The sequence below is a fragment of the Lontra canadensis genome, unplaced genomic scaffold (genome assembly GCF_010015895.1).
Source record: "Lontra canadensis isolate GAN:19392208 unplaced genomic scaffold, GSC_riverotter_1.0 scaffold60, whole genome shotgun sequence".
NCBI lineage: Eukaryota > Metazoa > Chordata > Mammalia > Carnivora > Mustelidae > Lontra > Lontra canadensis.
This window is the reverse complement of record NW_022631054.1, coordinates 10,453,005-10,477,154: the sequence shown is the minus strand read 5'-3', so window position 1 is coordinate 10,477,154 and position 24,150 is coordinate 10,453,005. Positions and strand designations below refer to the sequence as shown.

At 52.4% G+C, this 24,150-nt stretch overlaps 2 protein-coding genes across 9 annotated transcripts in view; one reads left to right on the top strand and one right to left on the bottom strand.

Moving 5' to 3' along the window:
* Positions 1-9,357, top strand: part of ERI3 (ERI1 exoribonuclease family member 3) — a 125,173-nt gene extending 115,816 nt beyond the window's left edge. For all 8 annotated transcript variants that reach the window (XM_032877578.1, XM_032877580.1, XM_032877586.1 and 5 more), the window contains one exon: positions 8,827-9,357. In XM_032877578.1, the coding sequence (XP_032733469.1) occupies positions 8,827-8,909 (83 nt within the window). In that variant the 3' untranslated portion in view covers positions 8,910-9,357. The remainder of the gene's footprint in view (positions 1-8,826) is intronic.
* Positions 9,358-9,731: 374 nt separating this feature from the next.
* DMAP1 (DNA methyltransferase 1 associated protein 1) lies at positions 9,732-18,142 on the bottom strand. The gene is made up of 10 exons (XM_032877569.1): positions 17,746-18,142; positions 17,101-17,192; positions 16,635-16,830; positions 11,725-11,883; positions 11,429-11,596; positions 11,011-11,196; positions 10,810-10,881; positions 10,472-10,544; positions 10,045-10,337; positions 9,732-9,843 (listed from the first exon to the last, which is right to left on the bottom strand). The coding sequence occupies exons 1-10, from the start codon at positions 17,848-17,850 to the stop codon at positions 9,784-9,786; spliced, it is 1,404 nt and encodes a 467-aa protein (XP_032733460.1). The 5' UTR covers positions 17,851-18,142; the 3' UTR covers positions 9,732-9,783.
* Between the last annotated feature and the right edge of the window lie 6,008 nt (positions 18,143-24,150).

Here is a 24,150-nt window from a genome sequence, read left to right as displayed (position 1 = left end):
AGTTATCCCGCTAACCTCTGGCTCTCCTAGCTATAGTATCCCAGAGTCAGGAGGAGGAGGACGAGGCTTCTCGGCCGCTCTACCTGGATGGGGCCTTGGCTGGGAATGAGTGGGGGAGGCGGGCACCCGTTGTAATGGCCAGAGCAGCCGCCCTGTTACTACGGCGTATTTCACTTTTAATTCTGACATATAATGTAATGATCTTTTTTAAGGCCCGATGATATTATCTGCCTGACTAGATTATTGAGTCTTCATCATCTCCAGATAAATTTATGGCCAGGACGAGGCTCAGGATTTATCATCAGTCAATAGAGCTCGATACTCTAACAAGGCGTGTAATAAGATATACATATTTAATGATCCAAGGGGAGGAGCGCTAATGGGAGCCCGGAGTGAGTGGTCCGCAGGGCCGGGGCTCTGCCCTAGAGCTGCCATAGCTGTAGGGGCTATGGTGCCCCATGGTCCCTAACTCTGGCTTTTCCCCTGACCATCTCAGTGTCCTTCTTGTTAACATCCAGAGGAAGAGGAGGCAGTAGGGAAAGGGTTGGAGCTGGGGCCTAGGCCTCTTAACCCCAAGAGTGTAGAGATACCCCGCCAGGGAAGTCCTCTCCCTGCTTCTGGGCCTGGGATGGCGTTGGTGGGTAGTGGTGTCCTTAGACCTGTACACCCAGGCCCCTGAGCGTTAGGGCGGGCCCACAAGGGGAGGGAGTGCCGGGGCTGCGTACCCAGGCCGCGCTGATGGTGACGGATGGTTTTTCATTACAGCCTCTCAGGTCCTGCCCGCGCCCTGTGTGGAAATTCTATTTATTCCCTAATTTGTAAAAATTCCCTCTTTATCTGATCCCAATCAGGGCGGGGTAATTGGCTCTCTGGGGCAGCGGCTGGGGTCCTTGATGAAGAGCTATGTGGATGTACCCAGCCCGGCCCCCGCCCAGCCCGCCACCAGGGCCCACAATTAATAATGATTTGCAAATGGCAGACAAGCAATAACACAGAAAGATGTGGCGTCCGCGCTGCCTCTTCATTTCCTCCCCTCGCAGATATAAATGGCCACAGAACAAAAACCCAGCACTATAAATTCTAGAATTAGTTATTCACTGGGATAAATGGGGCCTGGAGCCACCAGCCCCTCTCCCTCCACCCTTCTTGCCTGCTTTCCCTGATCCAGGTGTGTTCGCGGGCCTGACCCCTGGCTCCTCTGTACCTTTGGCTTGTGGTTCAGTTCCACAGTTCCCTCTTAGACCCTTCTCCCCCCACTGTAGCTAGCCCTTCCTGTGTGGCCCAGAGTTGGGAGCTGGTCACCTGCTCAGGATCTATGGCTTCCGCAGCCTCCGCCTCCACTCGTTGACCTCTCTTGGCTGCCCAAGCTGGCTTCTGTCCCCTTCAGCGCTAGGGTCTAAATGGAGGTGACAGGTCCTGCCCAGCCAGGGAGTCTAGTTCAGGATTGGTCTTGGGTGTCTTCTTTGGCATTTGGGACGGCTCTGGTCATTTGTGTGGCCAAGTCTGAGTTGGGTTCCTGGTGACCAAATGCAATGTGAGTGACATAAGGTTTTGACACCTGCTCGCCGGCCAGGCCGTTGCGGGCTGTTGGCATAGGCGTTTCCGGGCACTATGCCCTCTCGGCCGGGCACATCCTCTCCCCGCCCCCCAAGTGGCTGTGAGCTGGCGGGTAATGGGCGTGTAATGGCCTCATTTCCATGCCCGGCCTCCAGGAGCGGCGGTAAGTGTTTGATTGCCTTAATTTCCAAACACATCATTATCCCAGCTTTACCAGCGCTTAATAAACACTTTATGAGGATTTTTTTAAAAACATCTTCGGTCCGCATACTTCTCTGAAGTGATAAACTCTAATTAAGTCTAATATTTAAAAATATGGTAATGGTGAGTTGTTTGAATAAGTGGACTGCATTTCTGTAATTTCATTATTACGTAAAACACGCTAATTATTTGGAGCGCGCTTATTACGGAGAGAGAAATCGCCTGCTAATCAAGATGAAATTGCCTTTTCCCCTTATTGTGGAACCACCGTCATCCTTCACCATCAGCCCTGTGGCACCTCCAGGCACCTCGGTGGGGTGGAGGGGGCGGAGGGGAGGGGCTAGAAGAAGGGGTCACTTTGGAGTTGAGGCTATAAGGGCCCTGACTTGGGGGGAGCACAGGGAGCTGTGGGAGCCGTGTCTGGGAACAGGGGTCTGTATCTGGGGGTGGTGTTAGGTGGGCCAGGGTAGCCCTGTCTGGGCACCCAGGGGACTACATGGGCCATGTCTGGGACAAGGAATAGGGGCTTGTGGGATATCAGGGGATTACTCCTGGAATAACGTTATTATTGGATATTATTGGAATAGCAACCATAATAATAATCACTAACCCAGCCACTGTTTTAAGCACTTCACAAATAAAAACTCATTTCATCTTTCAACAACCCTTTGAGGGAAGTAGTTGCTATAATTATCATTATCGTTCCCATTTTAGAAGAGAAGAAACCAAGACACAGAGAGGTGAAATAAGAGCATAACTTGCTCAAGTTCATAGTTACAAAGTGATGGAGTTTAGATTCGAACCCAGAATCTCAGGATATCCAGGGCCCTCTGCTGGTTCAGTCCTAAATTCACTGCCTTGGCTCCTGTTTTCCTTCTGAGTTACCCTGTGCTGCTGTACCCTGAGTTGTACCCAGTGTAGCTTGAGATGCTGGCCCCCAGCATAGAGTTGCCCAGTTAGCAAATAAAAATATAGGTCACTAATTAAATTTAAATGTCAGCCAAAGAACAAATAACTTTTTTAAAAAAAGATTTTATTTTTATTATTTATTTAACAGAGAGACAGCGAGAGAGGGAATACAACCAGGGGAGTAGGAGAGGGAGAAGCAGGCTCCCCACTGAGCAGGGAGCACAATGTGGGGCTCAGTCCCGGGACCCCGGGATCACAACCGGAGCCAAAGGCAGATACTTAGCCACTGAGCCACCCAAGCGCCCAGAACAAATAATTTTTTAGTGTAAGTATGTCCCCTCTGGAGCTGGGGACTTATTAATGTGGCAGTCCTCTGTCAAGCAGGCCCAGCATTGACTCACTGGCCCTTTGCTCTCGGGCATGATGCTGCCAAGATGTGCTAACGGACAGAAAGATGTAGCAGCAAAATGAGGTTCTAGAATGTCAACACATCAGGGTTCTTGCTCTTCCGTCCTTACCAAGGTTCCTGCTCCCAGTGCTGTTCCCACCCCTTCTTTCCTGGCTCTTGCTCCATGGGCTCTGGCCCCCATTCCTCACCAGCTCCTAGAGATCACTAAGAAAGTGTACTTACCAGGCTGAGTTTTTTTGTCTGAATCTTCCTTTAGGCCACACTGCCTTGCAGCCCCATAAAGTCAGCAGCACGTCACCCTTCTGCCCCTGATGTCTCCCAGTCCAGTTTGTCTCTTTGATCATTTCGTGTGCATTCTCTTTCCTCACTCCAACAGACGCACGTATGGGAATTGTACATATAATGGTGGCATCATTTCAGAAGGGTGGGGAAAGTGTGGACAGTTCAATCAATGGTGATAGGACAATGGCTATCCACTGGGGGAAAAAAGTAAAGTTGGATCTTCTATTTCTTACCATATATGAAAATAAATTCCAGATGGATTAAAAAGTTAAATATAAAAACAAAAGTATTAGAAGAAAATATATGATAGTTTTCTAATAGCACTGGGATAGGGAAGGCCTTTTTCAGTGAGATACAAAGCCTAGAAGCTGTAAGGGAAATGCCTGATATGTTGACATGTCCCATAGGAATCTCAAGATTTAACACTAAGGTCACCACTGCCCCAAACCTACACCACCTCAGGTTTCCCTTACCTCTGTGGGTGGTGCTAAGATCCTAGACTCACCCCCCCACCCATAGCCCCACACTCTATCTCCCCCCAGTAAGCCATGCTCATTCTGTTCCTTTGAAAGCTCTAGCCTCTGTCCACGTCTCCGCACCATCCGTACATCCCCACCTCCGTCTCCACCGCCACTGGGCCGGTTCTGGGCCACTGTTTCTGGCCTGGACCATGGTACAGTCTGCTAATCGGTGTCTGTGCCTTCAGGGTTAACCCCTCCAATCCTTGAGTGATTATTATGAAATGCGGATGTGGTTCTGTCTTGTCCCTCCTTACCTAGGTTGGCGTCTCCTCGTCATTCCCGGAGTAGTAAGCTCTGAAACTCCTTAGCTTGCCATCCCGTCCGTCTGCAGGGCTTCCTCTGGCCAGTCACTGCCGGCCTGTCCAGCTTCGTCTCTCGCCGCGCGCCTGCCTCTTACTCTTCAGCACCCCCACCGCCTGCTAGACTTAAGTACTTGTTTCTGGACACACTACATTTCCCCTCCAGCCAGGTGCCCATGTGCTATTCACTATGCCGGGGTCACCTCCCCACTCCAAGCCCAGCTTGCTGGCGGGCCCCCTCCCACATGCCCTTAGACTTCTGCCTGGCTTTGTCCCTGGGGACCCCTTTCCCCATCCTTAGTGCCTTTTCTGTGCTGACTTTTCCCGAAGCACTGCTCACACCGCACCTCTGATGGGTCTGCAGCCAGGCCCATGACCCGGCTTGGCCCGTGTGCGCCCAGCACGCAGAGGGGTCAGTGTGTGTGTGCTGAATGAAGGCATGCACGAATAAATGGTTCTCTAAGAGTTTCCTTGGGCCCTTTCCCTCCTGAGGGTGGCCCTCACCCAGGCCCTGCTTCCCGGAAGCCCTCTACTGTTCGGTTCCCAGACAAGCGCTCCTAACTGGCCCGTGTCAGCCTCAGGTCATTGTCCTGTGTAAGCCCTCATTGGGTGTCCTCTGTGGTCTGAGCCCTCGCTTCCGCTAGCAGCTTTGCCAAGCAGATATTTGATTACCCTTGGGCCCAGCCCACAAGCTTATCCTTTGTCAGGTGCTAGCCCCACTCACCTCTCTGACAGATTTAAGCAGCTGCACATCTCCCGTTACGGAGTTGGTAATATAAAAATATTTCCAATGTTAAGAATATTAATGCCCCAAACAGAAGAGAGTCATCTTGTCACAAGCTGATAACCCTGCAGGAACATAAAATCAGGCTAGTCTTCTAGAATTTGGAGGTAAGGAAGACCTACCTTGGAGGCCTCTGTTGTGGGCAAGAGGCTGTGTGCCTCCCACCCCTCACCTTCTACACCATGCCAGCGTCAGGCTGGCCTCGTTAGCTCAGTGGGAGGTTCCAGAAGGGGGAGCTGCTGACCAGGTGGCCCCTGGGCTTTAAGCAGAGGACTCTCCCAGAGGCCATGTTGTCACCAGCCTCACCCTGCTGCTCTCTCTGAACTTGTGGCCTGTTAAAAGGCCCAGATTTGTCTCTTTGCTTCTGCTCCGTTTCCTCAACTTCTAACCATACCGTTGACTTTTTAACCTGCTTAGTAGGTTGCACTGGCTCACGAGGTTTCCGGGGCTAGAAAAAGAGCCTGGGCTGGAAGCCCACAACTGCCATACTGCGGACTTGGGGAACTGAAGCAGGTGTCTTCCCCAGTCTGGGTCTTTGTTGTAGTGGACCAGTTACAACAAGTTAGACTCCAGAATGCTCAGTAAACAGGATCAGTAGTCAGTGTGAGCTTGTGCAGTGAATGCCAGTTGATCTCAGCACGTGTGCTGGCCTCTCTGTCATCTGCGCCATAGATTGTACGGGATTTACCTTCTCGCCGTCGGGTCACCCGGGAAACTAGCATCCTTGCCTTCCCTCCAAAAAGAGGAAGTACTCCAAACCTAAAGTACCAACAAAGACGGAGGGGTGTGGAGCGGTGTCACCTGCTCAGTGCTCACAGTTAACACAGGTAGCATCCCTGGTCACCCCTAGTGGCGGAATCTGAACTTCAAAGAAACTTAAGCACTTGCCACAAGCACACAGCCAGTGGGCAAAGACTAGAAATGGGTCTATCTGTGTCATTTTCAGAAAACAGTGGGTCCTGGAGATTGGAAGACAGGGATTGGGGGCAGAGAATGGCAGAGGTGAGACCAGAGAGCGGGGACCCGTTTTTTATAGGGCCTTTACCTTTAAGTCATATTAAAGAGTATAGCCTTGAACCTGAGGGCAGCAGGCGCCATTGAAAGGATTTAAAGAGACAAGGATGTGATCAGATTTGTGTAAGAAAGATCACTTGGGCTACAAGAGAATGGATTAGAGGGAGAAGAAAGAGGAGAGGCTGTGTAAGAGCAAGAGATGATGGGGTCTGCCCTGGGCGGTGGGGGTCGGGTGGGGGTGCTGCCAGAATGAAGGGAAGTAGACGATTAAACAGTGAGAAGATAAAATTCACAGTTGATGCTTGAGAACTGGGGAGGGAGAGGGCAAAGTGTCAAGCCCGATTCTCAGGCTTCTTTGGGAGCACTTGGGTTACTGTTCATTGGGATGGAGAACACTAGGTAGTGAAGACATGTGGGAAGGACATTGGTGCATTACTGGATGTTTTGAGTTTACATGATCTAGAAAGAGATGTTCCAGAGCTCAGGAGAAGTGCAGGCAGGAGATGGCGATCTTCAGGGCTCGCTGAAGCTCAGGGCGTGGACGAAGCCAGCCAGTGTGTCCAGTGGGGAGAGGTCAAGGACTGACTGGGGCCAGGCACAGGTGGGAGGTCAGTGCTGGCTCTCTGGATGGCTGGTGGCCTGGGGGGAGGGGCTGGGCACATTCACTTGGGCCAGGGGAGGCAGATTGAGCGATTTGTCCAGCAATGAGGGAGGAGCCAGATGAAGTCAATAGAAAACTAATTTTCTTTTCTGCTGGAAGAAATGAGGTGTGTGGCCGCTGGGTAATTGCAGATAACGAGGGGACTTATTCTTAATATGCACAGCGGCCATGGTCCCCAGAGTGCAGGAGACAGGAAGGATTGGAGGTGCCCTGACAAGGCCAGACATCTTTGGGAAGAAAATCACCCTATCGTAGCACCTTTTGACGGTGCCATCACAGCCTCTGGACCCTATCTTAAACCCTCCTGCTCCCAGGGCCCTTCCTGCCCCATCTCCAGCCTGCCCCTCCTACACAGATCTTCCTGCCCCCTTCTCCTTCCTTTCAGCTGCCTCACTCCTGTCGCAGCCCCCTCCCTCCACCTTCTACCCCCACAGCACAGGCATACACACTAAGGGAGACAAATGACGGGGCCTCAGCTGAGCGGGGTGCGTGTCCGGCCCATAAACCACGGGGACGGGTCACGTCTGGAGTTGCCATGGCCGCCACTACCCACCCATCTGTCTTCCCACTGTCCTGCCTCAGACCAGCCCTCATGGCTTCTTGAGTCCCTGGAGGAAAAGGGTGTCCCCGTGTCTGGGTCCTGTATCACTTTTACATGTGCGTATCCCCCTTGAGTATGTTCATGTTGAGGTCGGCTAAAGAGGACCGTGTTCGACTGGTCTGCCCCAAACAGGGCTCAGAGTCGTGTCTGGCTAATGACATGGGACCTGGGCCGGCCGACTCCCCTCCCTCAGCCCTTCTCTAGCTCCGTTGGGCCCTGTTTCCTAGTCTAAGGTTTTAGATAGGGCAGGCTGAAGGGCTCAGTGGAAGGAGTTGGCCCTTGACAGATGCAGAGGCCTCCTGACCCCACCTTGACCTTACCACCGCCCCGCACCTGATTATGACATCGAAGTATAATGCTTCTGCAATCACAGCATCGATCCCATGAGGGCTGGTAGCGGCTGAGGTCCTGGTTATGGCCCAGGAGCATCTGTAGGAGGTGGGAGAGGGGTGGGAGGACAGGCACGCGAAGGGATGGGGAGCAGACTGGTGTTGTTGGCAGTGGAACAGAAAAACTCTGGCCACTTGGGTATTTCCGTCCCTGGCTTTCTGTAGAGGGACGAGTGTTGGGCAGCTGCACCTCCTGCTGGTGGCATTAGAACAAGTCCTGGCGGGTGTCCATGATACTGAAGGCCCAGAGTACCTGCTCCTGCAGCCGCCAGGGTTCCAGGAGTTTCTCACAGGGATCAGTAGTGGAGAAACTGCCGTGACAGGGTCTGGCTGGAGCAGATGTACTTAGATACAGCCAGAGACAGGACTACTGAAGCCTGACCGGCACCAGCTTCAAGCCTAGTGGGGTGGGAGAAGCAGAGCTTAGGCGGAGCACACAGGCACGTCTAGTGGAGGATTGCGGGCCAGGATGTGGGAGGACTGCAGACCTGGACCGTCTCTACTGCTCTGGGCTCCACAGGAGAAGGGGCCCAGGCAGGCTGCTGTTGGGAGCGCATAAGCCTGGGGCCCAGAGCGGGCTTCCCAGGCTCCTGGCCCAAAAGTGCCAAGGCCTGTGCTTCATTACCAGCCATTATGGCCTGGGCCACATCTCTCTCTCTCTCTCTCTCTCTCTCTCTCTCTCACACACACACACACACACACACACACACACACACAAGTGCCGGCAAAGTCACCCTGGCCGTGGGCGTGATGAATGGCCGCACAGTAATGAAATGGAGACATCAAGGCGGGTGGCGGGAAGACGGAGTGTGGCGGACAGGCCGTCCCCACGCGGCGGCAACAAGAAGGATCGCCCAGCGGCCGGGGGCCGTCAAGGGAGAAATTACACATTTACTCTGCCTTTTTCTTACTGCGACGGCACCCATACATCACCGCTGGGGCTGGGGCGGGACATGCCGGCCAATTTCCAGCATGAATTATGGGACCGAGCAGCATTGAGATCATGCTTCCTGCTGGCCCAGCCTCATCCAGCCCAACGTGAGGCTGGAGATGCCTCCACCAGGGGACAGGACCCCCTGGTTAAGAGCCTGTGGCTCCTGAATCTGACCCTGCTCCCCTCCCCCAGCCATGTAAGAGCACCTGTGGGCACAGGGGGGAAGGATCTGGGCCCCATCTAAATGTGCTCTTTCTTTTTTCAGATGACTGCAAGAACATTGCCAACATCATGAAGACACTTGCGTATCAAGGCTTCATCTTCAAGCAGACATCAAAGCCGTTCTGATTGGCCGAGGACGGGATGGGGCAGGACAGGGTAGCTGCTTGGCCCAGCCCAGAACCCTCCTTTCCCTCACCAGAGGGGAAAAGGGAGAGTGGCACAGCTCTACATCCAGAGTGTCCCCCAGCCTGCCCTGTGGGCTTGTGCCCTGGGTAAGGGCTTGGCCAATCGGCCCCTCTGGAGCAGACACTTTGTGCCCCCCACCCCAATCCCTCAACCTTAGCCCAGTATTAGCCCCTCCCATTGTGGGCCTGGGCTAGGGGGACCCAGGCACTCACCGCCTCTTCCCTGGTACACAGGCTTCTGCTGGGGCCACCGAGCCCCCCTGTGCCCCCTCCCATCTGTAGTGCATGGTGTGTGGTGCCCCCAGGGCTCCAGGACAGATCAGGCCCCACCTTGTGTCTACCCCCATCCCCGCTGTGAACGTGCCACTGAATAAAGTCGGGGAAACGAGGCTGTGGGTGTGTGTGGACCGGGCGCTGCTATGCCTGATGCCGTCCAGGGTGCACAGGGGTTAGCGTGTGTTCCAGGCTGCTCTGGGGCTGAAGGCCACCGGAGTGGCTGGCAGTCACTGGAGCACATGTGAGACCCTCCCTGAATAAGCACAAGGCAGTGTTTGAAGTGGCTGGTATCTGAAGCCATCGCTATGTGTGAGCCATCTTGAGAGCAGAACCAAGTACAGATGTTTGGGCAACACTGGCAGTGGTGAGAAGGCTGCTCGGGGCATCCACACAGGCAGGTCCCAAGGCCACCCCTGTCGAGTGGGTGTGATGACCGCACCCCCCCGCCCCCCTAGCCAGGGGTGGGAAGGAAAAGGAAGCAGCCCAGTCCGACTCAGCAGCTCTATTTACACAGCAGCACCCGCACCCACTGTGGCCTCTCATGGCTTCTTGGCTTTCTTCACAGAAGAGGAACTGGAGGCTGATTCCCGTCGCTTCCTCTGAGAAGACACAGAAGGCAATGGAGTCAATGGTCCCCCAAGCTCTGCTCGGGCTCGGTGCATGTATTTCACACTCGGGGCGGGTGATGCCCACGGCCACCCAGTCCTGCCCTCAGTCTCAGAACCCCGTCACAGTAACTGCGGGCATCGGAGGGAGCGGGGCCGGCCGTTCGCGCTCCCCCTGCCCAACTGGGCTCTTACCGAATTGGGCGTGAGGGGCGCGCCCACCACATCAATGATGGTGTCCTTGGTGGGGTCGGGGCCGAGACCGGGGTCAGGCACTGCCGGCTCCGCAGAGGCTGGAGCTGGGCCGGACGCTGGCGTGGCAGGGCCAAGCACACCGGCCCGGGCCAGGGCCTCGTGCCGGTGCCGCAGCATCTGTAGCTCGTACTCGCAGTTGGCGCAGGCCTGCTTGAGCTCGTAGAGTAGCACCAGGTCACTCCGCAGCTCGTTGAACATGTGCACCAGCTCCTCCGTGGGCGTCGGGCTCAGCTCTGCAGGCGGTGGGTGGAGGGCACAGGCAGAGCCAGGGTGTGTGGGAAGGCCAGCGACGAGAAGTGCCCTTCCCCGCCCAGCCTTGATCACGAGCCACAGGCGGCCAAGTCCCATGGGCCCAGTCCCCACTCACCCACACCAAGCTCCAGCAGCATCTGCTCCAGGGCCTTGATCTTCTTCTGTCCCACGGAGCTTGGCAGCTTCATCTGCAATGACCCAGGATACTAAGCCCTCTCCCCGACGAGTGGTTAAGGACAACGGGGACCAAAGGTAAGGGGAGCGGGAGAGAAGTGAACCCTTGGAGGGAGCTCTGTAGAACAGAGCAAGAGCTTTGACTTCAGCCCGGCCACACCCCAAGACCTCTCTCTGAAGCACATGGTACCCTCCCCGCCGGGGCTCCAGGGCCACGGCTGCCACGTGCAGGCTGCAGGGAGCCCAGGGCCCCAGCACGGCGATGGAGGCGACACGTACCCGCTGGCTCCGCAGGGTAACACCGGCAGACTTGAAGTCTGGGAACTTGATGCCTGCAGTCTCGGGAACAGCCTGGGGGAGAAGAAGTTATGGAGACCGAGGCACAGTGGCGGGAGGGCCCAGGGTTAGTCCCGACGCCCTGCCAGCTCTGGGTGCCCTCGGAGCTCTGCACCCTGAACTGGGCTGACTCAGTCTCCGCACCGGCTTCTCCGCCTCCTTTTTCTGGGGTAGCTTCTTCTTGGGGGCCTTGCGCTCGGTGCGGCGCTGCTCTGCGGTGGTGTCAGCCGCCGTTATCAGCTTCTGCAGGTCCTGGCTGCGCTTCTCCCGCTCCTTCTTCCTGGCCTCAATCTTGCGCAGCTCCTGCAGCAGATACTCCTCCTCTGCTACCTGGGAAAGCGAGACACCTCAAGTGTGAGGGTGCATTGGGAGGGGGGACCGGGGCAGATGGGGAGCTGCAGGCCCACTAGCCTATCCGTGAGCCACACCGAGAGGCAAGGGACCACGAGGGAAGGGGAGGGGGTGGAGTGGGGAGAGTGGCTAGCAAGGCAGGACTAGCGGAACCTGGAGGGGAGGGAACTGCAAGCCTGCGGGATGAAAGCAGAGGGCTTCAGGGACTGACCTGCTCCGGGGTCCGGTTGTAGAGACGCTCCAGCTGCTCCTTCCGCCGCCGCTCGTGCCCAGCATCAAACACCGGTATCTTGAGGTCTGTGCCTGGCACAGCCCGCACATTGGCAAGCTTGGCACAGATGTGATAGTACCGCTCCTTCAAGTCCTCCACAGAACGCTTCTGAGGATAAAGACAAGGTGGGAATGGATGGTGAGTGCCCAGAGTCACAGGGACGAGGTCTCATGAAGGCAGGGGGCCTGCCAAGCACAGGGGTGGGACACACATGCAAATGCGTAACACCAGCTCACCTTGAACTGCTGGTGGTCATAGCGGTCGTGGATTACTACAAAACGTAAGTCAAAGCGGCGGCTGAGATCAAAGAGATGGTCCGTCTCTGCCTTAGTCCAGGCGTCGTCGTGGAGGTACAGCTGGTACTCCTGCTCTGAGTACACAGGAACCTGCACAGTCTACTGGCACAGAGGGACAGAGTAGGGGCGCACCACGTCATGGCCAGCGGGCTTCAGCCCCCTGTGGTCACAGCCTGTGATCTGTGTACTGCCCATTCCTAGGCGGGACCAAAGCAAACCCTCTGCCTAGGGCCCTGCACACTGCAGCCTGGAAACGATGTTTCCAGGTGAGGAAACACACTGCTTGCCCAGAGACCCCAGCAGGCTAGGACTGCAGCCTGCCTCCGGATTGGGCCCAGGAGCAATGTGACCATGCCTTCAGCTCCAGAGCCTCAGTAACAGGATACATGCTCCTGTCCCCAGGGTTAAGGTGAGGGGCTCACATGTAAGGGCTTCTGTGGAGTCCAAAGGTTAACTCTGGAGTAGAGCAGATGGCTAAATACTGGAGAAAGGCCCAGGAGGCTGGAGTCTGGGGAACCCTTCTCTGAAGCACTGCTGCCACCCAGTGGCGACAATGAGACTTGCAGCTCCCCAGAGCAGGCCAAAGTCTCATCTCTCTACAGAAAAGGGGCCTGAATCCTACTCCCAGCACATGCACCCCTGCACACATCCCTGCCTCCCTCCTGCCATGCCCCAACCCCCAGACCCTCCTCGGGGACAAAAAGCACCACCACCAACTGAGCCAGCCAGTCAGAAACTCCAGGAAGGAGTCAATGTTAGGCTAGACTAGGGAAGTTCCTTTTCTCTATCAAAGACCACACTGGTTCTAAACCTGCTCTCAAGACCCTATTTCTAGCTGCCTCCTGGACTTCTCCTACTGGAGGTCCCACATACACCTCAAACTTAATATGCTCAGGTGACAGATGTTAACCAGACTTATTGTGGTGATCATTTTGCAATATACACAAATATGAACCTCAAACAATATTGTATGTTGATTATACCTCAAAAGAAATATATGTGTATGTTCAGTACTGAGCTCATCACCCTCCCTCAAACTTCTAGCTCTTTCAGGTCAATTCTCAAATCAATGTCACCATTAGCCAACACAGGTGCCCAAGCCAGAAGACTAGAAAGCATCTTTAAGCATCTTTAACTCCTACCTTTACCTTTCACCCCTCCCCTTCCACAAAGCTGGGGCTTTTACCCCCAGGATCTCTATCTCTACCTGCCACATCCCTGTCCCGACCATCACCACCACTGCCTGCATCAGAGAAACAGCCTCCCCACCAGCCTGTCTCCATTTGATCCCCTCCAAATAATTCTCCATCTGCATCCAAGATGTGATCTCTCTGACCAGTGCTACTATGTAAAGCACAGCCTGTAGACCACTGCTGTTTGCAAACTGGTACCAGTGGTCTATGTTAAGTATGGAAAGTGAGAGTAGGCATTTAGAAACCTTTATGACAATTTCACAGAAATCACATCCTACTGAATTGAATATGAAGAAACACGCGGGTTGGGGGGCACCTGGGTGGTTTAGGTCGTGATCTTGGGGTCCTAGGATCAAACCCCGTGTCAGGATCCCTGCTCAGTGGGGAGTCTCCCTCTCCTCTGCCCCTCCCCCCACCTTGCTCTCTCTCTAATAAGTAAAGTTTTAAAAAAAAAAACCCAGGGACTTGTATTTTGTCTTTTCTTGTCACCTTACTGTCAGTCTCTGATGGACTGGAAATTATTTTTTTTAAGCTCTTCATCACAGATAATTGAGAAGCACTTTTCTAGAATAAATATCTGATCATGTCACCCATCTCTTCCTAAACCCCTCAGAAGTTCTCTACTATACTAAAAGTGTCTTCTAGCTAATTCACAAACTCCTCAAAAGCATAGGTCAGCACCGGGACAGGACACTCTGAGGATCAAGGAATATTTACAGAATCAACCAACGAACACAGGAGTAGGTGACCCAGCCTCTCTGCAGCCACACGCTCACATGCCCCAAGTTCCAAACAAATGACTAGCAGTGTTGGGAACTCACTGGGCTCCCCTCAGCCTTTGTTGTTCTTGCCTAAAGTGCATTTCCACTTCCACATTCCTTCCTCTACATAGGTTAACTTCTCATCCTTTTGGCCTTTTACAGGTATCAGCTCCTCTTGGAAGTCTCTCTGGTTTCCCAGGCTTGGTTAAGTATCCCTTCCAAGTATTTCAATTCCATTTAATTAAGGAAAAAAAAAAAAAAAAAAAAAAGCTCAGGACCTGTATAGCCAGTTCTGCTCTCAAGGGGCTCACAGTCAAGTGAGGGAGACATTCATTCATTCAACATATATTTATCCTGGGCCTGCCAGACCTATGCTGAGAACACCAGTGCTAAATGCTGAGTAAGACAGACAGTGGCCTTACCTTCTCAGAGCTCAGAGTCTGCTGAAAAAATAATTTAGTCCAGTGTGGCGAGTTTGATGCCAACCGTACACCTAAGGGTATAACAAGTGACACCTGATCCAGCCTGGGGACAAGGGTTGGTCAGGGAAGAGGTGACAGGAAACAATAAGGTTACTTTGAAAGAGAAGAGTGAAATGATCATGATTCTCTTTTATAAAGACCACCCTGGCAGCAGTAAGGACAGATGAGGGGAAACAAGAGCCTGGGAGGCCAGCTGGCAGGTTTTGGAAACAATCCCAGGTGAGAAGTGAAGAGGCCTGAACTAAAACCGCACCAGTGGAAGGTAGGGAACAGGGCACAGACCTAATTTTGGGTTAAAACCACAAGACTTGGCACCTGGACATAAGAGGTAAAAGAAGACACCATCACAGGTGACCCCTGTGTCTCAGGCTTGAGCAAGAGAGCAGCTGGGGAGCCACAGACTGAGAGTGGGGCTCCAGGAACCAGCGGTACTGGAAGGAAGATCATTAGTTCATCTTACTCCGACTTCATTCTCCACCTGCAGTCACCACGATCCTTCTAAGACTCAAATCGGATCCTGACAGTACTCTATTTAAAAATCTGTCAGTCGCTACCCAAAGATAGTAGGGCCAAGCCCAGATTCCTGAGCCGGGCTGCCAAGCCCTGCCTGACTAGACCCTGCTGACCTCTTGGGCCTCATCTTGCACCACGTCCTACCCCGGGTTTGGGCTTTCAGGAGGGAAACGCCTGCAGCACACCATACATGTGACTGGTTTTCTATCTATGCCTTTGCTCCTGCTGGGCCCTCTGTCTGAAAAAGTCACTACACTTTGTTCCTAACATTGCCTGGTGACATACTTTAGGACACAACTCCAGCTCTAACTGCTCCAGGAAGCTTCCATGGCCTTCAAGTCCTCCCCAAACAGCATGCATCCTACTGGACTGTAATTACCTGTGCCTCTCCCCACTCCCTCCCCAACAATATGGAGAGTTTCTTGAGGGTAGTTATTGTTGCTGGTGTAATTCTGTGTTCTGAATACCTAAGGTTTGACTTGGCATGAAGCAGCTTTTACCAAATACAAAATGAACATTCTTTCATCTTCTCAAATTGTTTCATCAACCTTCCCTCCCATCTCAACACCTCACCTCTTGGTTGTCCCTTCTCAATCCTGTACCTCCAGCCTCTCCCTCCACTGGAACTTAGGGGGTCTGAGGATGGTGGTGAGATGGAGGAAAACCAGGTCTCTCCGAGGTGAGGGAGAATGACGGGTCACACCCGGATGTGCTCAGTCCGGGAAGCCTGTGAGCCACCCATGCAGAGCAGTGCAGGTACAGCTGGCTACACTGGGCTGAGGGGGGGAAAGTCAGGACTTGAAGCCCTGGGATCAGGGCCCAGTGTTTTGGGCCTCCAAGTCGAGGCTGCTCCAGGCTACAGGGACTGTGACACCGTATCATATAATGGCTTGAACAACAGCCTAGGAAGTCCTAGCCTAGTCCAGCTCTGCCTCTCACTGGCTGGGGGAGTGTGGGTAAGGCTCTGCTCCGTCTGAGCCTTAGTCATCTAGACCAGAGATGATTCAGCTCGGACCAGGGTGCCGGCACAGGGAATGAAGAACAAAGGCAGATATGGTTTATTATGGGAACAGAATCCGTGGACTCAATGACTCGATGTATCGCTGAGATTTAGTTCAAATGCCACCTTCTCACAGAGGCCCATCCTAACCACATTATCTAAATTAGGCCTCCCCTATGGCCTACAAGTTCACTCTTTAACTCATTTCATATCCTGGTTTCATTTTACCTTTTACTTTTTACTTTTCATTTCAGATAAGATGGCTCTTATCTGAAAGAATCCTACTTATTTGCTTACATTTTTGTCATCTATCCTTCCCTGCCTTCTTGGTCCTATTGTTGAATGAAATAATTAGAGACTACAGGAGAAGTGATGTCAAGGATGATTCCCATGTTTCTGGTTTGGGTAGCTGGGTGGACAGTGGTACCATTCACTGATATGGGTGAGGAAGAGAGGGAACAGATGGGTTCTGCTCAGGGGTACCTACCTGAAGTTCTTGTGGGGCCTTCCCGAAGAGACATTAAGTAAATGATTGAAGATATTAAGTGGGGTCACTTAATGCCTTGCATATAGCAGGCAACCGAAGCTACAGAGAAAATGAGACCCACTAGGGAGAAAGCACAGACAGAGAGGGACACAGCTCTGAGGAACAGCAACATTTGAAGGGCCAAGAGAAACCACCAAAAACCAGACCAGGCCCAGGAAAGGACAGGATCCCATGGGCGGACGAGACCCATGAAGTCTCACCCTGCAGGTATGTGCCATGTGGACTGAGTGAGTAACCGTGGTTGACACAAAGACTGACCGTGCCTCTGGAGCCAACCCCAGGAGGCTGAGAGCTCCCAGGAGTAGCTCTGAGTGGCTGAGCTACGTTGCCTATGTCCAAATGGTGATGGCTCACCTTATTGAACCTGGCGAAGGGGTAGTCCTTGCCCTCCTCAGCTGCCCGTCGCCAGTGGAAGAACATAGCTCCATCCTTACGGGCTGGGTTGGTGAACGGCATCCACTTCCAGGGCCGCACCTTCTTGGAGCCTAACTTGGCTTTCACTGTGCGGTAGCCTTGACCAGTGTCACTGGGTAGCAGTGGGGGTGCATCCCTGGCAGCAGAGTTTGGAGAGATGAGAGGTTAGAGTCAGAGGTGTGCAGAGAGCCTTTGGGACCAGGCTGATCTACCCTGGAGCAAGGAAGTCACATCCTGGAATGAGAAGTCTGAGCTCCTCCTACATCCTACTAAGCAAGCAGGAGCCCCGACTGGGGAGGGCAGCAGGGAGAGAAGTGGCAGAGAAAACCAAGAGAAAACCAGGAGATAGGGACATGCAGACTGGTCAGGGACCAGAACCTAGGGTGCTTGGGATTTTAGTACTTGCTTCTTGTCAGAGTAGAGCAGTGCATAGACCTCTCGGTGCATGCCCTCGGGCCTCTTGAAGGTCAATGTCTCGGAGGACTTCTTGGACTTTTTCTGAGAAGAGAAACCACAGGATAGGAACCCCAGCCTAGACTCCTTTCCCTGAAAATTCTCTAGCCCAGCCCAATCCCTAACAAAGCAGCACCTACAGGTACAATGATAACGCATACACACTTGACACATAACGACGCACTGGGAAGGCCCACTCACAGGGAAACCTCTAGTTGGAGCAAGTCATTCCTGCCCAACCCCACCTCGCGGGGTAGAGCCCCGACCTGTCAGAGTAGAAGATATTTTTCCACCCTCTCTCAGAACGTCACACCGACCTGGTGCCACCCTGCCCCAATATCCTACAAGAGTCTCACTCTTTGGCTATTCTCATCTCTTAGGAGTATCACACTCTCTTGGTCCCCACCATTTCCCATGGGTGTCCCACCACCTCCATCCCCTCTCATCAAGGTAACACTGTCTGTCCCATTATGTCACACCTTTTATCGCCCATCTCTCTAGGAGCGCAGCACCGCCCTCCTTCTCCCCCCTCTCTCTCCCAGTGTCACTGCTCCCCACTTCACTTCCAGTACCCAAGGCTCTCAGGCGCCCCCGCTACCTTGTCTGGGTTGATAATGTCCTTTTTGCTGATGGTCCCGGAAGCTGCATCCCCCTCTGGACCTCCGAGTTCTAGTATGTCCCGCACATCCGCGCCTGTGGCCATCGCGCCCGATGGGGGAGCGCCCCGAGGTCAAGGGTCAATGCCTGAGAAGGGACCAGGCTCAGGCCGGGGGGCGGAGCCACTTCAGCCCCAACTGAGGCGGGGTGAAGAGGCAGACCGCTACGAGGAGGGCAGTCCAGATGTGGTCGGGGTTAGGCCTGTCTCCCACCGTTTGGGTCTCCCTAACTGCCCCGTCTGCCTCCTAAACCCCAGCGCCTCGGCACCTGGATTCTGACTGCGGGGTCTACCGCTCCCCTATCCCCGCAAAGCCGCGGACAGAAACTTCCGGTCGTGCGCACTCTAAACGCGGCCGGCAGGAACACTTCCGGTCTGTGCTGCGCGGAAATGGAGCCGGCTGGCAACCCAGTGCGAAAGCGGCTGACTGTGGTGAGCTCGTGGCAGGTATGGCTCCCACCCGCTCGCCGATGTCGGGTGCTGCCTGCTTTCTGGCATTTCCGCTCTACGTTGCTTTGTTGCATCTCGGGCAATAAAAACAGCGCAGAGTTTTGGAAGTCGCTTAATTCCTCTGAGGCCGTTTCATTTATGAAATGGAAATTGTAATGGCACCTGCTTAAGTGAAGGACCGATAATCCATGCAAAACGTTAGCAAATTGCCTGGCACGTTTAATTTTTTTTATTAAATGAATTAGTAGTATTAACGGCCCCTGTTCATTAAATGTTAAGTGTGTGCCAGGCACTGTGCTAAGCGTCGGAGGTGAAGAGATGAACTAGTCAAAGCGGAGCATCCTATGATGGCTGCCAAGTTGGAGTGAGGCCTGCACCCTCACAGCTTCTCTGAGGGAGCTCCCCCTCCCATGGGGCTTTCCTGGAACTAAACTGGCCTGGGAGCGAACGGCGCTAGTGTGGGTTACAAAGAGGCCCAAGAACACAGCGCCGAGCAGGGAGCAGCCAGAAGAAGTCTCTCTTAAAGGAAGAAATTTATTAATCTCCCTGGAGAGAGAAACGTCTGGAACAGGAGGTCCTGAGGAAGCGCGGAAGGCACAGGGAAAGCAGCTCCCAACTTCAGTCTCTGCATTCCATCCCACAAACATGGAAGACACGTAGCCATTGAGCATGGAGTGAGGGCTTGGCAAGGCCCTGAGGAAACTAGACCCCAGGCTGCCAAAGAACCAAGCAGGGACTTGAGGAGCACAGAGCCTGCACAACTTAGCAATCAATGTTGTAGCCTGCTCTGGCTTGGAGGGGACAGGGACGCAGCAGCTGCAGCTGCCAGCCTACCTAGATCCCAAAACTTTGAAGAACTGGATCTGGAGGTAGAAATCTTGCGCTTTTCCAGAGACCTGATTTCTGGGTGAATCCTCTGGGCTCTAAATAGTTTCTAGGCAAAGCCAGGGTCTCGTGCAGAAATTGCCCTCAGGGTAAAGGAATGGTCCTTGGAGCCAGAAGAGGACAGAGCAATGGGAAAGAGTCCTGCACCTGTGCCTCAAACACTTGACTCTACTTGTAGTTAGTTGTGTAATTATTTGTTTTATAGCTATCTCTGCTGATAGACTTTTTTTTGAAATTTATTGTTTTTGTCTTCTTTTTGAGAAAGAGCGAGCACATATGAGTGGGGGTATGGGGTGGGGGAGCAGGGGGAGAAGGAGAGAGAGAATCTTAAGCAGGCTCCATGCCCAGTGCAGAACCCAATGCTGGCTCAGTCTCACATCCCTGAGATCATGACCTGAGCTGAAATCAAGAGTCGGATACTTAGTCAACAGAGCCACCCAGGTGCCCCTCCCCTGATAGATTTATTTCTATGAGGATCATGATACATAAATGTAGGTATGTATCAGGCATTGTTCTAGGCTCTGGGGATGCAGTAGGTGAATGAGATACAAATGTCCCTTGGTGGAAAACGAGAAACTCAGCAATAAAACAATGTTAGTTTTTATGGTGACAAGAACTATGAAAAAAATAAAATAGGGTAATAGGATAGGGGACTACTTTACGTAGTGTGGTCAGGGAAACCTTCCCTGAAATTTGAGCTGAGGCTTAAATGATGGAAGCAGCCACAGACTACGTGGGGAAAGAATGTTTCAGACAGAATGCTTCCTCTTCTCTCTCTGCCTGCCTCTCTGCCTACTTGTCATCTCTGTCTGTCAAATAAATAAATAAAATCTTAAAAAAAAAAGAAGTGTGGCACTTGGGGTGCCTGGTTGCCTCAGTCAGGCATGCGACTTATGATCTCTGGGTCATGAGTTCGAGCCCCAGGTTGGGTGTAGAGGTTAGGCAAATAAATTTTTTTGTAAAAGAGGAAGAAGCCTAGCACTCTATGCCAAGCCTTGCGCTAGTCCTGAGTATACAGCAGTAATGACAAACGTCATCGCTGCCTCCAGCAGGGATCTTGGGCACTTTATCTTAAGGATTTTTCTTAAGCACAAAATCCCTAAGATGGAAGGAACTCTCCATATTAAAGGCACATAAAGAAAAAAGGCCAGTGTGGCCAGTGGTGAGTGAGGAGGTGGAGAATAGGAAGACTTGAGATCAGAGGTAGGTATAGAGGGCCATGGTAAAGAGTTTGGGTTTTACCCAATGAGCAATTAGATGGTATCTTTTCTTGGCCACAGTCTAGATTCTATCCTCATCCTTGGAGTGTACCACTGTAGCTGCCGTCATTGGGAAATTCCCCAAATGTATGGTCCAGAGCTTCTCTTCCCTGGGGAAAACTGAGTCCAGGGATTGGGAAAAGGGGACAAGAGAAGGATGCCTCCCTCGACCCATCTGAGGAGCCACTGCCCACACTTCCTCAACCAGACTGCAAGTGACAACAGTTCCACTGTCCACCCGGAGAGGGGCTTGTTCTGCAACATCCATCAGATCCTCTGTGGGAGCACAACAGCACTTCTGGAAAGACTCTTCACTACAGTGACCTATTGCGGAGCCAGGAAGAGGGACTTCAGGCCAGGACACTCTGGGGCTGCGGAGCCAACCTTAAAGGAATTTTTGCTTATCTCTAAGAGCAGTATGAAGCCACTGAAAGGCATGTGGGAGTGGCCATGACAGCCTGCCATGACAGTTGGGGGGTGGGGGGGAGCTGGAGGAGAAGAACCAGGTGGGAGGCAGTGGTAGCATCCCCTGGAATTAGGAACATGCATGATTGCATGTGGATACAGAAAACAGAATTTTAGAGGGGCCCAGAAGCCCATCCCTCCTCAGCTTGTCTATTCACATCTGCGCCCAGAAATAGTAGACTGGGGCTCCCAAGGACCGGGCCTGGCTCTTCCCTTCCTTGCTTCTTCTCCCTTCTCCCTCTCCCCTCTACCTCCTCACCCTCCACCCTGCTCCTCACCAAGACTATGCTTTCCTTAGCAGCGGCAGCAGATCTCCTCATCCCAGGAGCTCTCCCCGCACAAGGTGCCCACAGGCTTTATATGCATGAGGCTCCTTAGAAGCTGTGGGAAAGGGGAAGCAATCTGTACGTGCTGTGTTCAAGATCCAGAGCCTCTCACTCTGACCTGGTCTTGCTCAGCTTAATTATCAGGAACAACTTCTAACGAACAAGGACAGATTTCCCACTTTTCAAAATGGGCAAAGAGCGTGATTAGGAAAGCTCCAGAAAAAGTGCTACAGCCAATACATGTACAGGTAAACAGGCAGCATCATCTGATGAAAGAAGTGAAATGAAATGAGAAGTAAATTGACTAAAGGAAATAGAGAAATTGAAAACGATAATGAGATATCAGTGTTTGCCTTATTGGGTAGGTGAAAACTGTAAAATAATAGTTGTGATACCCATTCTCGGCAAGAGTACTTCTGCCCTAGACTCCAGCCTACCGGGTTGATGAGAATGTCAAATGATGCGATTTTGATCATTAGTTCACTCAACAAATTGTTTAGCACTTACTGTAGTCACTTAGAAGTGTGGCACTTGGGGAGCTTGGGTGGCTCAGTGGGTTAAAGCCTCTGCCTTCGGCCCAGGTCATGATCCCAGAGTCCTGGGATCAAGCCCCACATCGGGCTGTCTGCTCCGCAGGGAGCCTGCTTCTTCTTCTCTCTCTGCCTGCCTCTCTGCCTACTTGTCATCTCTGTCTGTCAAATAAATAAATAAAATCTTAAAAAAAAAAAAAAAAGAAGTGTGGCACTTGGGGTGCCTGGTTGCCTCAGTCAGTGAAGCATGCGACTTATGATCTCTGGGTCATGAGTTCGAGCCCCAGGTTGGGTGTAGAGGTTAGGCAAATAATTTTTTTTTTTTAAAGAGGAAGAATCCTAGCACTCTATGCCAAGCCTTGCACTAGTCCTGAGTATACAGCAGTAATGACAAACGCCATCGCTGCCTCCAGCAGGGATCTTGGGCACTTTATCTCAAGAAATAGACTGGGAAAGTTATTCCTCAGTAAGAAGAAACAAGTAAATGGAGGGGAGCTTCTGATTGGCCCCGATCAAGATGGCCCCTCCCCAAGGCCCCGAGACTTCCAGGTGGAGCCCCTGGGGGAAAAGCCATAGGGAGCTGGCTGGGATCAGGAAGTCCAGGGCAAGAAGCTGGGGGTAAGGGCTTTGAGGAGGCTTGTGTGGGCCCTGATTAGTTTGGGGATCAAGAAGGATGAAGCCCTTTTCCGGGAACGACTGAAGGACATAGGCGCGCCAGCAGCCAGTTGTCTGAGAGTGGGGCAAGGCCTTCTTGGGGGGGCTCTCTGGGCTGCTCCCAACCCCCAGCACTGAGTCTCCAGACGTGCAGCCCAGTAGACACTCCTCCCCCATCCGCCACAGAGGAAAAGCTTGCTGTTGGTCTCCTCACCTCCGCCTACTTCAGGGTCTCTTGGGTGTTCTGTACCGCCCCCCATTTCAACATTTCTGGAATTCTCTCTCTTTCTTTTTAAAAGATTCTACTTATTTATTTGAGAGAGAATGAGAGGGAGAGCACGAGAGGAGAGGTCAGTGGGAGGAGCAGACTCCCAGGGAGTCTGATGTGGGACTCAATCCCCCAACTCCAGGGTCATGACCTGAGCCGAAGGCAGTCGCTTAACTAACTGAGACATCCAGGGGTCCCTGGAATTCTCTCTCTCGCATACATCTCTCTTCTTCCCCTGCCAGTGTCCTATTGACAGTTACCAACTTTCCAGAGTGGATTCCTGGCTCCTGCCCTCACCCCCCTCACCCCACCCTCACCTCCTGATTATCTTATGCCATGTGGCTCCTTTTTTTTTTTTCTTTTTTTTTTCCTTCACAGAGCCATTTTCCCAGCTGCCAGAACCATGATCCAATAAGTTTCTATTGTTTAAGCCACCCAGTCTGTAGGAGTTCTGCTGGAACAGATTGAACTGAAATATTTTTCATTTTTTTCTTTTTTTTAAGATTTTATTTATTTATTCGACAGACAGAGATCACAAATAGGCAGAGAGGCAGGCAGAGAGAGAGGGGGAAGCAGGCTCCCCGAGGAGCAGAGACCCCGATTTGGGGCTTGATCCCAGGACCCTGAGATCATGACTGGAGCTGAAGGCAGAGGCTTAACCCACTGAGCCGCCCAGGTGCCCTGAGATATTTTTCTTTTAAATACATGTTCATCTTTGGCGAGCCACTCCTTCTAAAGTCTGGAGTCCCTTATAAAACTTCTTTGCAACTCAATTCTCTTGCTTTTCTAAATTAACCAAATAAATAAAAATCAAAGTCAGAGGCAAGACCTTGCACCTTGTACCACCCACCTCAAAGAAAGCGTTACAAAGCTCAGTGGTCTTCCTTGGGGTTGGAGGCCACATGTCCAAGATCCGGGCCTGCTGCATTGACCCATTTACCGGGTAACCTGTAAGGTCAGAGAGGGGTCTGGCTCAAAAAGGGGTTCCCCAGTAGGTCCAGGTTGCCGTGCGAGCTGTGTTAGCAATTTGGCCTGATTAGCCAGCAGACCCGATGGTCTGGGAAGATTGTGTGTGTGACAAGGATCTTATACATACCTGCAGGCAGTCCCAAGGGGAGAGTCATAGCACAAGCACCCAGGCTGCAAACAAGCAGCCATCACTTGAAAAGCAGTTTCTGGCTTACAGCTGGACCCAGTAGAAACTGAATGCCTGACCATGAGACACTAAGTATGAGACTTGAACTCCCAAACATGAGCTGAGAATTATTCTATCCCCTACGCCATCAAGGTAGAGATGCAAGTCAGCATCCCATGCTAAAATGTAGGGGTATATAGATCTTCCTTCTTTTCCATTATAAATACTTAATGCTCTAAGTTTCACCATAATCACTGCTTTTGCTGCATCCTGCAAATTATGTTACGTTTTCATTATCATTCTAATTTCACTGTGATTGCTTCTTTGATCCGTGAGAACTATGTGGCTTACTTAGAACTATGTGGCTCACTGTATT

Bases quoted from the DNA above. Each gene is read 5' to 3' on its own strand.
- DMAP1 (XM_032877569.1), bottom strand. From the start codon at position 17,850: ATGGCCACAGGCGCGGATGTGCGGGACATACTAGAACTCGGAGGTCCA. The intron at 11,197-11,428 runs GTCAGTCCCTGA...TCGCTTTCCCAG, and splicing joins ACAACCGGACCCCGGAGCAG to GTAGCAGAGGAGGAGTATCT. The intron at 10,338-10,471 runs GTGAGTGGGGAC...CACCGCCTGCAG, and splicing joins GCTGCTGGAGCTTGGTGTGG to AGCTGAGCCCGACGCCCACG.